The 17,260-nt window shown below is 43.0% G+C and overlaps 1 protein-coding gene across 5 annotated transcripts in view; it reads right to left on the reverse strand.

Annotated features, from left to right (window-relative positions):
* The window catches only part of LOC125945616 (uncharacterized), a 52,441-nt gene that overhangs the window by 18,685 nt on the left and 16,496 nt on the right, over positions 1-17,260 (reverse strand). For 4 of the 5 annotated variants that reach the window (XM_049667774.1, XM_049667773.1, XM_049667776.1 and 1 more), the window contains 6 exons: positions 17,107-17,219; positions 11,751-11,869; positions 9,084-9,198; positions 7,947-8,013; positions 6,324-6,420; positions 4,312-4,426 (listed from right to left, as the gene is read on the reverse strand). In XM_049667774.1, coding sequence (XP_049523731.1) covers positions 4,312-4,426; positions 6,324-6,420; positions 7,947-8,013; positions 9,084-9,174 — 370 coding nt within the window. In that variant the 5' untranslated portion in view covers positions 9,175-9,198; positions 11,751-11,869; positions 17,107-17,219. The remainder of the gene's footprint in view (positions 1-4,311; positions 4,427-6,323; positions 6,421-7,946; positions 8,014-9,083; positions 9,199-11,750; positions 11,870-17,106; positions 17,220-17,260) is intronic. The other variant, XM_049667775.1, reaches the window with a different exon arrangement.

Here is a 17,260-nt window from a genome sequence, read left to right on the forward strand (position 1 = left end):
TCGAACTTTGCTCCGTGCTAAAGCTTCGCTTTAAGATCTTGCTCCTAAGTGGTAATTGCGTAATGAGTTCCAGTGCACACATCTCTCAGTATTCCAACAATGTGTGCCAGATGGTTCTTACCGTGTCCATAAAATGCGATTCGTCCGCAAACAGGAATATACGAGGGCACTGTGTCTTGGCCCGCAGCACTAGACTGGCGACGGCTTTCCAAGTAGGCTGCTAGACCCTGTGAACATCGGGAGCGTTTTCCAAGCAAGGTTTACAATGTGAAAGTAGAAGTTTTACATTGAATCGAATACGAATGGAATGGTGCCAGTAGCAAAGCGAATCGAATGTCGAGTACCTTTCGAACAGTTTGCAGATACTGTACAGCCTTCTAACAATTCCCATGCTGGTATTCACTACATTTGAAAGTTTGTCATTACACTTCACATTATAACGCAAGCTTTTTTTTTCGAAAATCCCGGAGTCTTCGAAGCACACGCGGCCCTGCAATATTATACGAAGTTCACAATGGCAGCCATGTAATCATATTAACATACGTCGTTACCTCCATGACCAAACCAGAAATGCATATTATCTGTGAAGATGCTAAAGCAAATAAAAAATAAAGTGCGAAAGGTCTGCGTAGATGGTACCGATGTTCTATGGAGTTGTGTGGCATTGATGCATATACAGGTTTTTATTAACGAAAGGACGTAGTATGTGCTGGATTTTAGTTCAACAGAATACCTTCTGACACATACCACGACTAATCACAATTTTATTGCGATTGTGGTTCTGGTGGAAAATTGCAGGTTTCTCAGCAACGCATGTAGATTGGATGAAATTTTTGGTTTACTTCGATTTCATGTTATATTGTGCACAGTGGACGATGTGATCTACGCATGAGAGTGAAGCGCGACTACATCTCGAGGGGGAAAACACCGGTCCATCAAAATTGTACATTCACACGTTACTTATGGAAATACATTTGAAAAAGTACAGACACTAACGTTTCAATAAGAAAGTTTGAATTCGCTGGCTCTTTGCTTCTATCCATGATCAATAACGGGTGCAGAACTACGTGAATATTATCGCGAACAGAGCATTAGTAATCGAGAAATTGATGTAAATGCAGGACACGATTAGAGACTCCCCCGGACATTCAAGTACTCTCCCGATAACGAAGGCACTGCTTTAAATTCTGCCACTAGTACTCAACCACTCAAAAGCATGATTGTATTGCATTATAAGACAAAAGAACTCGCCGAAATTACCCTTGAGAACGGCGTGGGTGATCGAAACGTTTCCTTCCCGCTCTGCGCTGCCCACACTTTCTTGTTTCAGTAGTTTTGGCGAATCTACCGGTCCGTCTTGGTTCTGTTTCTCGATGGCCACGCGGTTGCATTTTGTTTAAACGATAACATTGCATCACATCTGCATACTTGCCAAAAGGTACCTAACACCAAGCAGTCGGTGGCAGTCGGTAATGCTAGAACAGTAACGCAATGCTAAAACAGTATGCCTACAGGCAAATAATAGGTCCTAGCAATCGCGAGCGTTTGCAAAAAACGACTACTTGCAAGCCCCTGCTTGCTGGTTCATGCACCCTGCTTACCGACGTTGTCCCTTGTTTATATGAATAAGTGAGCCGCTCTGCCGGCCGTCGCTGCCGCGTGCTGCGGCGCAATGGTGGAGCCGGAGTTCGCTGCACGTGAAATGGCTCGATTGCATCATGCACTTCAGGATGCCGCCAATAGCAGCGTACACTTCTGCGCGCGAATTGATGCGATGAGAAATAAAGCGTTATCAAAACAATGTATTTTGAGATTGTCACCAGTTGTTTTTTGAAGCGCCACATGCTATATTGTCGAAGCTACCGTGTTTATCCGAATATAGATCGACTTTTTTTTTGAGCTATCAAAATGAGCTATAAACCTATATGCGCGACCAAATAACCTCGACCTATATTTAAAAGTTATAATTTATTTAGAGTGCTGTGAGGCTAAACATTTTGTTGTGTTTTTAGAGTACTGAACCTTCTTTGATGCAAAAAAATAAGAATAAAAATACCATGTCAGTACCCCTTTAAGAGCAAAATTTATTGTATTGATATAAAGCCAGACGTGAAAAATTATCCGTTATATCCAAAAGTGTGATGCATGCGGATCTGTGGTAACGGGCATGCTCTCATCGGGCAGAGGTATATTTGCAAACCACAACTTACACCAGCTCAGCAACTCTCAAGAAAACAAAACTAAGGAACATATCCTGGAGCATGGTATTTACAAGCCGATTTGACAAGCCAAAGAGGATGTTTCCACAGCTGCCTTTTTGTTCATGCAGCTGCCGCTTAAAGGGGCTCTGAAACACTTTTCGCACATAATAGGAAGACATTGCCGATCTGGCGGAAAGAGGAGAGAAGAGCCACTACCATCTGCACTGAATCCAATCAAACTCTGCTGTGTGCTGGCTAAGCACAGAACAATGAAGTCTGGTTACGCGATACGTCATCAACATTATTGTGTGTCATGTGGACAGATCTTAAAAGGGTCCCTTCACCAGGTCTGGCCATTCTGAGCCGAGAAGCGCAGTGCATACAAAAAGCACTAACGATCGTGCCTGCAAAGCATTACACCGCTACGCGCCGCGAAAAGCGCTGAAATTTCGAACCAAATGCCGTTTGCCATTTATGATGAGATCGCCGACAGCCAAACCTACGAGAAGCGCGCCGCGTTTTCCCTCACACTATGTAAGCCAGGCGCTTCCGACAGATGGCGACTCCGTAACTCCTCACCCCCAATATGTGACGCAGTAGTTTTCCTTAGCGCACGTTAGCAGTGAGAGATGTCTTTCCGGACATAGTGCTGTCTATGTACATGAAAAGGAGCAAAATCTGAATCTGGACGCAATATGATATCAGTAGGTCAAAAGGGGTGACAGGAACATTTATGATGACATCGCAGTCTATCTTGTAAAGAAATCACGGCTGCAAATGTGGAAACGTTAGTTTGGTTTCTGCTGCGAGGAGAATATAGTTAATATGAGTAGCGTGCAGTGCTTAGTTTTTTTTTCGGAAACGTATAAGGCAGTGTTATTTTATAGATGCAGCTTAACTAATCACACACAAAATTTGCAGCGGTCAAAACTCAACTAATTGCAATACGCCTCTGAAACTCGGACAGTGTTATCTGTGGATCCAGCTGATTCACTAAATGCTTTCGCATGTCATGAACATAAAAATTTATGACAGCACACTCAATTATTTCTTGTATTTGCTGGCAATGCTATTTCATGGACGTAGCTATACATGCTATACACGTTTTTAGCTTGTGATTGAGTGACAGGATAGACTGCGATCTCGCCATGAATGTTAAATGTCTTGGTAAAGCACCGTCGCTTATCTGAAGTCGCACTGCGTATAATTCGTGATTAGACAGTTTTCTCAAGTTTGGGTGCATTACCGGTGAACAAAGAAATGACAGGGTTGTTACGCCGATCCGGTTGACGCACTAAATGCTCTCGCATGTCATGAACATAAAAATTATTGACAGCACACTTTCAAGTTCGTGCATTTTCTTTAGTGATGACGGTGGTCATCCCGAAGACAGACACACACAAACGCTTTTTTTTTTTGATCGGCGGTCTTGATCGGAGGCATACCGTCTCCCCGACCACTGTCGATATAATCGGGGTAAGAATGGCTTTACGGCATAACGCCTGAAAAACTTCGTGTCGCGACCCTCACTGTCAAGGTGATTACCAGCAAATAACAAGGCACGCGAGGTCACCACTTTTTAAGTTTCTCGGAATTTTTTTTCAATTACCTGTGGCAGATAGCATAATTCTTGTCCTTAAGCTAGATTATTCGTATGGGCGGACATTTACCATCACGTGAAATCGGAACACACATTCAACTAATTAACAAAAACTCACAAATTACTTCATGACTAATTACTTTAAGGCACATATTGCAATTTGCGAATTGTAACCGGAATTGTAACGGGCGAGTTTTCAAGACGTATCCACTTGAAAGGGATCTCCAGAATGACACCATTTACAAGGTATTCCCCAAAGTGTGGGAACAAAATACATTGGCGTTCTAGATAGTTTTGTGCTTCAATGCTTAAAATAACGTTTTGTAAAAAAAGTAAGCGAACAAAAGGGCATTTTTACAGCGTTTTACATGCATTTCAATAGAGAAATCTAACTTTGCTCCGTGCTAAAGGTTCCCTTCAAGATCATGCTCCTAAGTGGTAATTGCGCAAAGCGTTGCAGTGCACACATCACTTTCTGTATTCCAACAATGAGTGCCAGGTTGATCTTACCGTGTCCATAAAATGTGATTCCGCAAACATATCCGCAAACAGGAATGTACGAGGGCACTGCGTCTTGGTCCACAGCACTAGACTGGCGTAGGCTTTCGAAGTAGGCCGCTAGACCCTGTGAACAGCGGAAATGTTTTCCAAGCAAGGTTGACAATCAGATCTAGGGATGTGAAAGTACAAGTTTGACATTGAATCGAATACGAATTGAATGGTGCCAGTAGCAAAGCGAATCGAATTTCGAATACCTTTCGAACAGTTTGCAGATACTGTACAGCCTTCTCAACATTCTTACAATTTTCCCGTCCTGGTATTCACTACATTTCAAAGTTTGTCATTACAATGTATATTATAGCGCAAGCGTTTTTTTCTAAAATCCCGAAGTCTTCGAAGCACACGCGGCTATGCAATATTATATGAAGTTCACAATGGCAGCCGTGTAATCCTATTAACATGCGTCTTTACCTGCATGGCCAAACCAGAAATGCATATTATATGTGAAGATGATAAAGCAAATAAATAAACAAAAGGTCTGCGTAGATGGTGCCGCTGTTCTATGGAGTTGTGTGGCAATGATGCATATTCAGGTTTTTACCTAACGAAAGGACGTAGGTGCTGGATTTTAGTTCAATGGAATACCTGCTGACACATACCCCGACTAATCACAATTTCATTGCGATTAATTGTGGTTCTGATGGAAAATTGCAGGTTTCTCAGGAACGCATGGTGCCCTAGTGCCCAATGTCCAATGTAGATTGGATGACGATTGTTTTACTTCGATTTCATGTGAAATTGTGCACAGCTAGTGGACTAATAAAGATATTCAGATTTCTTAATACAGATTAATTTACTGGAGGACCAAATCGAGTAGGTCACTGCTCGCATTCCTTACTCTGAAGTTTCCAATTATTCGCACATCCCTAGTTGGATGCAAATTTGCTCATATAACACCGCAAAAATGACACCTGTTTTCTCGTTTTGGCTTGAAGGAAAGAAACGATTCCTTGTGGTGCAAATATCTGACCTAATATTATTACACACATCCGCAATGTATACATTTTTACATGTGAGGTCAAATTGGCTGTCTATTGCTTGTTAAACTCTCGGGTCTCGGCTTTATCTTTTTCGTCGACCCTTTGAGATACCACGTCCATAAAATTTTGTCGCCTTTTGAATCGGTTCGTATTGACCACTGGGATAGCTCCGTGATTTCAATCGAGCCTTCTAAACTCCGCCCCTATTAAAAAAAAAACTGCATGACGCGTAGCTCGCACTACTTGTGCGCGAAAGGCAGGATGCGACATGGGTGGCGTTCGTAAAAGAAACAGTATGGAGATGGTAAATACACAGTACGGAAACTGCCAGGGCAATTATTAAGATTTTTTTACCCCTCAACACAATAGTTTTGTTACAAGCCGCAAATTTAGTCAATACATTGTCGGCATGTTTCGATACCGTCTCGTAGGGTCGCGATCACTGCAAAAGATTAATGTCGCTAGGTAACAAACGACGCTTCATGCAGCAAGTATACTACTGGTGACAGGAGAAGCAGCCATGACCGCTGAACATGACGTTGCCACATACGAATGATCACCACATGTAGACACACTAAGTCAGCTTTCTCTGACTCGCCGTATACACACAAACAGCAAACATCCATGTGATCTGCTTGTTGACAGTAATAGTTTGAAAGCTGGATAGTTCATTGATCTGCGGGTCAATGGCCGAGGAAACGGCTCGGCAGTACAAGAATCGCATTCGCGAAAACATCAAATAAATGTCATCGTGAAAGAAATGATGATTCATACGTGCTTCGTAATTGTTTAATTGCCTCCAGCAATTACTGGCGTTTCATGCCATAATCATCAGGAGTAAATTTGGCGGTTTATTGCAGCATCGTATGTTCAGGTCGCAAGAATATAAAAGAACATGAAGAAACACAGGAAAAGTATCTGAAAAATATTGTTTTTGTATAACTCGTATATATATATATACTTGCTATAGTGTTGACGTACAGGAGGGACAGCAGCGAAGACTGCTTCGCTGACGAGTACGTAACGACGTCGCATGCAACTGATGGCAACATCGGATGTCCACTGGTGTCTGCTCGGTCTGCAAAGACACGCCAATAATGAGATGTAGGGCGTGCTCCCAGCATTGAGCAGAGCTTTATGCTAGCAGCACTAGAGGGAAATTCTACTAGTTGGTACAGCATCGTTTACATAAGTGAGCAACTAGACTGCATCATAACATAAAGGAACAGAGTAAAACAAACAAGGGGACTGCTTCATATACGCACACCCGCCGTGGTTGCTCAGTAGCTATGGTGTTGGGCTGCTGAGCAAGAGGTCGCGGGATCGAATCGCAGCCACGGCGGCCGCATTTGGATGGGGGCGAAATGCGAAAACACCCGTGTACTTAGATTTAGGTGCACGTTAAAGAACTCCAGGTGGTCCAAATTTCCGGAGTCTCCCACTACGGCGTGCCTCAATCAGATCGTGGTTTTGGCACGTAAAACCCCATAATTTAATTTTAATTTTGCTTCATATGCGCAGCAGTTGCTATCACGCCGCAACCGCTCCTAATGTGCCATTTGGTTTCGCCACACGATTCACACATATAGTGTTCGTGTCCGAGGACTACTTAAAAGGTGGAAAGGCGTGCAGGATCGAGTGATCCAAGTATAAAATTTCCAGAACATTCTTATTTCTAGGGTTTTACGTGTGATAACCAGTTCCGATTATGAGGCACGCCGTAGTGAAGGGAGTTTGTACCTCTTTCCGGTAACCACACATATACATATCTTCCCGCATTCGGAATATATCAAACAAGTAATTTACATATCCAGCTTTTCATATTACACACCGAGTTCTTTCCAACTAAGACAACTATATTCCAATCCAGTTTGTATAAGACTGGAATTTTTTGCATTACATTTCCGAGAAAACTAAGGGCCTGTACGCTACTCCTATTAACTAAATTCTTCTAGCTGCAGCAACCAAACTAACTTGTGTGTTAGCACCTGCGATTCCTTGACAGGACAGACTGCGTTATCGTCATGAATGTTCCTGTCACCCCTTTTAAGCCTACTGCAGACGTCATAGTGCAAGAAGTTCCCGATTTTCCTCCGTTTCATATACATATCAGATAACAGTTATGTACCGCAAAACCTCACCGCTATCGCGCGCAAACAAAGCTTACTGCATCACATGCTCAAGAAAAATTCAGGTATGCGTCATGTTATTCGATATAACATTAAGTATTCTTTTGGGTCACGAATATGACGTAATTACTGCGTGGCCGGCGTTAAATATCTGAACCTATTTGCAACCGAAGCACAGCGCATTACTCGGGCCACGACCAAGACGTGGTACGTCGCATACTGGAAACATAAATTGCACAGTTAATTTGTGATTTGACGGGCAGATGTTGCTGTAATACATATAGTTATTGCGTGGTAGAAGTTTATATCAAAATCAACTAGTCTACGAAACGTGCAGGGAAAGACTTCTATGAGCACTGTGCATGAATAGAGCATCCGTAGCTTCTGTTTATATCAAACGAATCATATACCGGTTTATGTAATTTGAGGTCAATATTGTTGAACAAAGCAATCCCTGGATTGGTTAGTTCCTTACCTTCTCCGTTCACGAAGTGGAAGACGATGCTGACACTCCCGACATCCAGAACCACACAGGGGAATTCCTACAAGGACGAGATACGTTTCGTGCTGATTAGAATGGCATCTGCTTAAATCTCACCTTATCTTGGGATAGCGATTCTTGCGAGTTGACTCAGGTTCATGGCGCTAATGGCAGTGCATGGCTCATCAGTGCAGAAAGGCAAGTGCGTTGTAAGCGTTTTGCAAATGTTAATGATAGTTAATTTGTTTGTACCTCTTTGGGGTAACCACACACATAACTGATTCGACCTGCATTCAGGACATACCATGAAATGTCAACGGATTGGAGCCGTACACACTGGCAAGGCATTCGCAGATGCGTACGCCTCTTTCGAAATTGTTCAAACTGTTAATAATAAAAAAATAGGAAAACTTTCGTCTTTTCTCTAATAACTCATAACCAACCTTCACTCTTCTTGAGTTTCATTCTCATGACTCCCTACTTATCTTTCTACGTCATGCTATAGGCCGTGGTTGTGTTCTTATTTTTATTTTTATGCGAAGAATTATCTGTCGCAACAGATACTGTTTAATGGCAAAGCTGAGTCAAAAAGCACAGATAAATTACCTTAACGCGTCATTCTCGTTTATTAACCCATTTGTTATCGTAAAAAACAATATTTCTAGTTTTTAGGCATGGCAGCTGTCAACATTGTTTTTGGAGTAATTTCTGGGCCCAATTTTGTAAACATGCTTTTCCTGATAGCTTTCCTGTAACAGTTCCGAGGCGAGTGCACAGTTAATCATGACCGCAATGGCAGCACGGCATCATGCAATCCGGCGAAAGACAACAGAAATGAAGAATGAAAATAATTGCTAGAAAAAGAATTCGATCCCCCACGTACTGCCTTCACAATGGAAGATGTTATCTCGGTGTGACTACCATTCCTCGACACTATGGCACTCAGCTATACCAAGCCGTTTTGTCATCCAGTCATCGCGATTGGCGAGGAAAAATTTAGGGACCAATAATTATCAACAATTTGTGACACTTTATGGCATCAATTTCAACGGGAAGTTTAGGCGGGAATGACCACGCATGCTTACTCCTGCCATCTGATGTATGAAAAACGTTACCGCACACAGTTCTCACCCATCATGTTGGCCTCAACAGCTGTGGGCTCCTTTGCTAAGCGTCGACTCGGTAAGCTTTCGATGAAACCAAGACTTCGAGGAATCATCATTAGTGAATGTACTCGTAGGCGTCCCTGCAATGAAAGCAGATAACATCTAAGAGTTCACTTCGTCGCCAAGTCAAACTTGCTCATTAATATAATGTAAAAATCAGAAATGCTTTTATGAGTCATTCATATACATGTGATTATTAATACAATAATACGCATGTATATACATGCGCGTAGACTAATATACATTTATATTTTAAATATACATGTATATATGAATATACATCTACAAAGCCAAAATGCTTTTATGAGTCAACCACTGGTCGAGTTTGATTAATTTCGCATTGGATATAGGATAAATTTTTGGAGATACTGTGAAGCTAAACCTTGATTTAGGGCTATGTTTTACTAAATTTTAACTTGTTCTTATTAAGCGCAACACACGTCATAAAAATCAGTGCAATGGTTGACAAGAAACATTCCTACGTCCCCATTTCGACAGGATCACAGCCTTGGTATTCACGCTCAAAGTAGACCACAGCCCAGGGGCATTCCCGAGCTTGCTTATGAGACTCTGCAACATGGCTACTAGGTACAGTGGCGAGCAAACAAAAGCTGGATATTTCCAGAGCTTAAGCACGCAGCCTATTATTTGGTTTTGAATCCTGTAAGTCATTTATGCGCATAATAATTTGGGGGCGATTACAAACTGTTCACAATTTGAAGGTTTTCTTCCATTTCCGTGGTCCGTAAACTTCAGCGCAGACTGTAGCTCGTACTGTTCTGTGAAAGGATGCGGTACTGGCAACCTGTATTATGCAGGCGTGAATGCTCTTTTATTTAGCCTTATTCACGACAATTTAGCCATGTCAAAGAAACCACGAGCACTTATGTATTGGCGTTTTTAATCTTGCCAAATATCAAGCTCTTATAATGAAGAATATGCGGGATGCGCACCAGCTTTTGATTCAAGCAATCTAAGCGTAGCGCTCTTCACCATTGGCCTTTGCAGTAGTCATGCCCAGGATTTTTCACGCTCAATGCACGGGAGTACAGCCAGTAGATATAAATGAATTTAGTAACCAACTTACCAAAAAATTCCTCTGCGACAAAGCACGTTTACAGTACTTTGCACCCAATTAAATATCGGCGTGAGAAATGAAGGTGAAATTTTTGCCCACTGTTTTCGTTTTCTGTTTCTCACCGCTACTGGCAACGTATTAACGTAGCTTCCTCAAAAATATACTGTGAGCTCCTTATAAACGCTCTTGCCAGTGTGTAGCCAACTGAAGCAGAATTGTGCACCAGTTAGATCACTTTCTATTTCGAAACGAAACTAAAATATGAGTTGAGGTTCTATCTGAAGAACAAGACACATTTTTCTTCAACTGCATGCGCAGTGTTTTGAGAAAGCCGTTTGGGTTTCCTTTCAAGCTTCGTGCTACGATCGGGTGGATAACACTTTTTCCATTCAAGAGGTTCTACTATATCAGGGCAAACATATTGGCTGGAATGATTGCTACATCATCGACGAAGTTTTCGTAGTAGAGTACAATTTCGGAGTTCCCCCAAAATCCCTAACAGTACACCAATTTCTGCGACGATGAAAAGTTCTGAGGCTCCTCAAAGCAGACATGCTGAATCCCAAACATTTATCACAACCACAGCATGTTTTACTATTCCACTTATTGTCAGGCTTGATGGCATTATCTAATGCACCTTTGGGCGTTTTCCCGTTCACACAAACGAAAATCAACTGTTTTGTTCAATTTTTATTCAGTATGCGAAATTACTTTTCTCGCATCATGTTATGCAGCACTGTCAGTTTTCATAGTTTTCTTGCTGAGCATCGGCTGTAACATGAACCATCTACGGAGATTGCAGAACGCAGTGATGGTGTGGTTTCCTTCCAAGCTTGTGCTACGATCGGGTGGATTCCATTCATGGGGTTCTGCTATATTAGGGCAAACATATTGGCTGGACTAATTACTACATCATCGACGAAGCTTTCGTAGTACCCGCCGGGGTGGCTAAGTCAGCTAAGGCGTTGCGCTGCTGAGCACGAGGTAGTGGGATCGAATCCCGGCCGCGGCGGCCGAATTTTGATGGAGCCGAAATGCAAAACGCCCGTGTGCTTGCGTAGTAGTGCACGTTAAGGAACCCCAGGTGGTCAAAATTAATCCGGAGCCCTCCACTACGGCGTGCCTCATAATCAGAACTGCTTTTGGCACGTAAAACCCTAGAAAGAAGAAAGAAGAAGCTTTCGTAGTAGAGTACAATTTGGCGGCGATGCGTGTAGCTCAACTATTTAGGCAAAATGTTACATTCTGATCATAGCATTCCCAAACTTGCGACTTTCGTTAGACTTGTTCGCGAGAGTGAAATATTGTGGCGGAGATTCGACATACTGAGAGGATAACGATTACCATTATTTCTTTGGCACCTCCTCCGAAATGGGCAGGTGGCTCACAGAGCCTGTTTGAACCTTTTTGCGAGGCTTCAGCTCATGAGGTATTATATGCATATATTACAGTCAAGCAGTTGGCTATCTCTCTTTAATCGCCTCACTTTCGCGCGACCCACACCTATCGCCAGTGGCGCTATCTGGAAATTAAAACTTTGTGCACATCACTCACCAATCCCGATGATTTCCTTCATGGGGACTGCGAGCTCCATTGCTCAACGTCGACTCGGTTTCTACTGAAGAAGCATGGCCACCTGCCACCGGCTGACGTGGATGCCACGGTAGGCCGCGCTGCGATTGAAGTAGAGGCCGTTAAGACTCGGGGCGCTGACGTTAAAGCTTAAGAAAAGCACTGTTCATACCACGCGTTAACATGAACGCATTTCCAAATTGCTACATATACAGCGTGGTATTACTGTACGAGCGGAAAAGAAACCTAATATCATACTACATGCGCGGAACGTTATAAATAATTAACAAAATACGTATAGAGCAGTGCATACAAAGCATTACATTCAACGAGTACACAAGCCACGTACCATATAGTGCAAGGTGACAAGGTGTTCGCGCGTGCGTCTGTGTGTGCAAGTAGACTGGTAGAAGACGTAGCCACGAATAAAGTACAGCGCTCGGGCGAAGAAGAACATGACTCAAAGAGAACATGCGCGAAAAGACTTGTTGAAATTCACGTTATATTTAGGGATGTTTGCATTGAGAGGAAGGTTTCTTTTTTCTACACCTTTGCCTCGGCGCGCCGACATCTGGATGTCGTTTTTGCAAGGATCGCAGACTTGGGCGCGCCACTGTATCAATGGTAGAATAACTGGGAAAGGGATTTGTGTTCGAATTTCCGCGTAACAGAATTAAGTTTTCTCGTAGATTCAAATTACAATCCGACGCTATCACGCCTGTTGGTTGCGGTTAAGTCGTACATTACGATTTTTTCGAAGTGTTTTGCCGTGTTAAATTCAATTCGTTCACCAGCGCCTCCGCGCCATGAGGAGGGCCTGCGCGGTCGTCGAAGTGCGGCATAATTTTCTTGGCCACGAACGCCGGCACGCCCACGCCGACATCGACGCCGGATTTTCTGCGACACGGGGCCCTTAAGGCTGTCGCGCGTTGAAATGCTAAATCGCAGGAATTAAATTTAGCCAAAGCCACCATTCTGTTGCTGTCTGAATCGTCATGCTAGTGTCAGAGTTCCCTCTGGTGATTTACGCAGAGAAACGAGATGAACTTTACAAGACATGGGACACGCACGGCGCTCCCCTTGACATGAAGAACCTACAGGTCCACATGGCAACCCTTTTCAGAGCATTGGTACAGCTTATGTACAGCACTTACACAAACATGTGAGAATACGGGTACAGAATCTAATTTATTTTGAATAAACAGATAAAGTTAACAGATTGTAAAGATGATTCTAAACTCTTCAAATAATCAAGTAGCAATAAGAATGTTTTAAAGAATAAATTGTGGCGCAAGAAAACGAAGAGGGAAACCAAGTAGGAGACAGCATAGGGCGCCAGACAGGGAGAAGACAGGATAGGGCGCCAGACAGGATTGGCGCCCTATCCTGTCTCCTACTTGGCTTTTTTTCTTCCTTTCCTTGCGCCACAATTCATTCGTTAAGCGATGCACCAACTCGCCCAATGCACTACCTTGCTATAGCAATAAGAATATTGTGGTGCAATTTCTTCCAATGCCACACTAAACGGGTCTCACGCTATTCACTCGAGAGTTCTAATATTCTTTATTGGTGGCCTTTCGAACAAATCGCAGAGGCTGTTTCAACCTTCTGAGGAAATGGGAGACGATAAGATGGCGATTTCAACAATATAACCAATTTCACGATGTGCAGAGCCCACGCGTAGAAACCCAATAGCACCCCTAATTACCAAACAAATACCCACGTTTCTTTTGTGTTTTTGACGTGCTTTAAAAAGAAGAAGCAATACGGCTAACTGCATGCGAATAGTTGCAAACGATAACTGTCGTTCTGTATGTAACATTACCAATTTGGAAAACGAAATGTTCCCTCAGAGTTCTCACCGTCGTTGTTGGTCTTCTACGTGACAATTACGCAAGAGGTACGATCCGCTAAAATGGTTGCCACAGTAGACCACGCTTCGGTGCAAGCAGGAAATGCGAACGGCGCAGTACTGCACACAAATTAAGTACGGCACTCGCCTGAGCCAGACGATATTCACGATAGATTCACCTTGTTCTTAGTCTCTTATACCGCTGTCACACGTACACTTCTGATCGCGATCGGGGACGATCTGGATTGAGCTTGATCCAGATCAGTTGTTGCTACACGGTCATTTCTTCTTTCTTGGGTTTTACGTGCCAAAACCAGTTCTGATTATGAGGCACGCCGTAGTGGAGGGCTCCGGGTTAATTTTGACCACCTGGGGTTCTTTAACGTGCACTACAACGCAAGCACACGGGCTTGCGTTGTAGCTACACGGTCATTTGCGATCGCTATCTTGCGGGATTCGGATCCGGGCGATCGCGATCCGAGAATCACGATCAGGCCCCTTGATCGCGATCGCAGGCTGACGTCTGCGCCCTCTAGCGCAGTATTCTGGAAACGTTAATAACAACAAGTGAAGGCAGCTCAATAAAAAACGTTTAAACAATAGTAAGCTACAAAATTGAAATATTGTCCAAATTTAAGCATATTTGGCAAATCTAAATTTGCAGCCAGGGCATTATGTAACTCTGGGAGTTGCCGACGATGAGCAGACCAAAATTAGATTGATCCACATCATTGGACCGTGTAGCAGCGACCATTGTTCATCGCGATCAAGAAATGCGATTCAGATCGGCCCAGACCGCGATCAGAAGTGTACATGTGACGCCGGTATTAAACACGAAGGCATTGCTAGTGCCTTTTCTATTTGTCGCGTACTAACGGCACTCTGTGCTGCCAAATGACATAATCGTACTATATTCGCTGACTCATATCCCCTATACAAGTTATTCGGACAGTTATTTCCAGTTCGGAAAACGTTCCCGTCAATCATCCCTGAACCAATGAATAAGAAGCTCAACAAGTAAGTGAGAGAAATAATACATAATTATAATAAACAATTTTGTTAACACTTCGGTGTGCTTTACAGATGTCTGAGCCTACATTATACTTTCACGTTCTATGTAGCACTCTTGTATAGCAGAATATGCCTATTCTGTCGTACTGGCCAAGAGCTCAGTGGGATATATTGAGGGATTAAATCAAAGAAAACGATGCCAATGGAAGAATCCGCTCTATTATGTGATTCGTAATGTAGGGTTCTTTCTTGTTAAGCAGAAAAATTCCTTCACATAACGCGATCAGCATACTTGGGGACGTATTCTGCGACCGTCACTTCCGGCTGTACTATTCCCTCGGTCATCAGGGGCGCGCCGATTGGCAATTTTATCAAGACCGGAAAACGAATAACGCAATCTACGTGTTCCGGTCCACGTCCATTTTACGCCACGGTGCTGTTGGGTCATGCGCCACGTCGTGAGATCCTACATATAACCATTCTATATATGTCTTCAACGATACCCGCCGAAACAGACCGACGCAACAGCACCCAGCAGCTAGGTAACTTTTATTATTATTTCTCTCATTTAGCCCTTTCAGACGCCACTTAATCCTGTTAATTGAAAACTTACTTTCACCACATTTCTTGCATCTTCAGAATCCTAGAAAGTGTACAGCTGCAGAAAAGATTAAGGACTTTCAATTCCTTAGTGAGTTGTCAATTTTATGAATGTGGACTCCATTCGAAAACTCACTACATGAGCATCAAATATCAGAACAACTGTTTCGTGTATCGAGAAGCTTGAGAAGCACTTATCCGGCAAGCTTGAAAATTATGCCTGGTAGCATGACATTGTGAAAAACAATGAAAGAAGTGAACCTGCTACATGCAACAACATACTGACACAAACTAAAAACACCCAACTGTCTACTTTCTTACTCATTTTACTAAAAACTTTTGCACATGTTAACCAAAATTTCAGCACATTTCAAGTGTTGCAAGATATATGCGACACATGTTAAATATCGTTACTTTCATCGGTGGTTTTGCTGTCGATGCACTATCTCGGTGCGCACAAGTGTGTACATAGCGTCTGAAAGAGTTAGTTGTGCTTCTTATTCATTGGTTCGGGGATAATTCAAGGAATCCTAGATATGACGGCAATGCGATTTTACGCACATGCGATTTATTTGCAAATTGTCGAACCTTTAACTCAATTTGTTGCTGAAAATGACCAACATAATTATACACAGAAAATGGGCATCCTAGATGCGATATGCGCCGCTGTGAAATATGCCACTAATATGTGAGCAAGCCCTTGGTAAAACCGGTTGTAACGCTCATAAGTAAGCTCTGAATTCGCATATCGGCTGTGTCAGCTTTAGATGCTCTGCTGAAACAGAAGCAATTTACAGAAATATATGTTTTACAGCAAAATAGTTATAGGCTAGGTTTCAGGAGATTGCGTCCGTAGAAAATCGTAAGTGTAGTGTACAACAATTTCAGACACTGTCCACTGTGCAGAGCAAGGCATTCCACTCTAACTCGCACTCTAACTTTAACTGTTCGTTCAACTTAAAATCATTTATTAGGCATACCAAAATGCGAAATTTCATTTAAGCCAACCAATGGAGGCAAACCCTGTCTGGAGTCCCTTTAATTGAATCTCATTGAAACCTTGGAGCTAAGATGACAATTATGCAGAATGCTCTGAGCGGCATCGCGTAATTCGACCTCGGAGCAACGCTGGCACTAGCTGTCCGGCTACCAAGAGGGTTTATAGAGCGAAGCTGTTATGAGCTAGGTTCCCGGAGATTTGGACCGTAGAAAACCGGAAGTGTAGTGTACAACAATTTCAGACACGTCGCACCATCTCGTGGAGTCATGTAAAAATTTTTAAAAAATTAGCAGCATAAAAAAGTGTGCATTAAACCGCGGTTTTCGCCGAATCTTAACGTTTGCTTCATTGCGTGGCGTAGATCCCCCTGGTGACCACATGAGCGCTTCAGCGCGTGTGTTCGCGCCGCGATTGGCGTGGCCGTCTTAATTAAAACGCTTTGACGCTACCGTGATTGCGACTGTGTACGTTCCTCCTGCAACGCCTACGAAAGACATCGAGACGCTCATGACAGACATGTTCGGTTGGGTGATGCCAAGCTACAATACGCCCATTCTCATCGTGGGGGCAATAGTCACAGCTTCGCTGGCGTCCATCTTCACAGTAGTGCAAAGACTGGGTTTTTTTCGATGTACAGTTACGCGTTTGTAAACTTTGCGCATCAATACTTTCAAAATTTGGCAGCACTAGGAAATTCGTGTTAACATGTCCAGGCTAAATAAATTGCGCTCCCTAAGGTCACCAAATTCAAACCTATTCGCTCAAATACACTGTCAAATGAGAGAAAGCGTTATTTTAAAGTTAATGATAAAAGGGCGTGCCGCTGGGTTTGCCATACAAACGTTGCGTATTCGAAAAACAAAAGTTGGGTTTACCTGAGTTGTTACGGCGTGCTTTGGTAGTCGACAATACGCTTGCAGAGCAGCGTCACGAAGGCGCCGTGTCTTGGCGAACAACTCTGAGGGCTCTCTGAGCACGTTTCACGACCCTGCCAAATAAATAATGCAGGCCGGTTTCAATAAAGCTTTA

Source organism: Dermacentor silvarum, chromosome 5 (genome assembly GCF_013339745.2).
Source record: "Dermacentor silvarum isolate Dsil-2018 chromosome 5, BIME_Dsil_1.4, whole genome shotgun sequence".
Taxonomy (NCBI): domain Eukaryota; kingdom Metazoa; phylum Arthropoda; class Arachnida; order Ixodida; family Ixodidae; genus Dermacentor; species Dermacentor silvarum.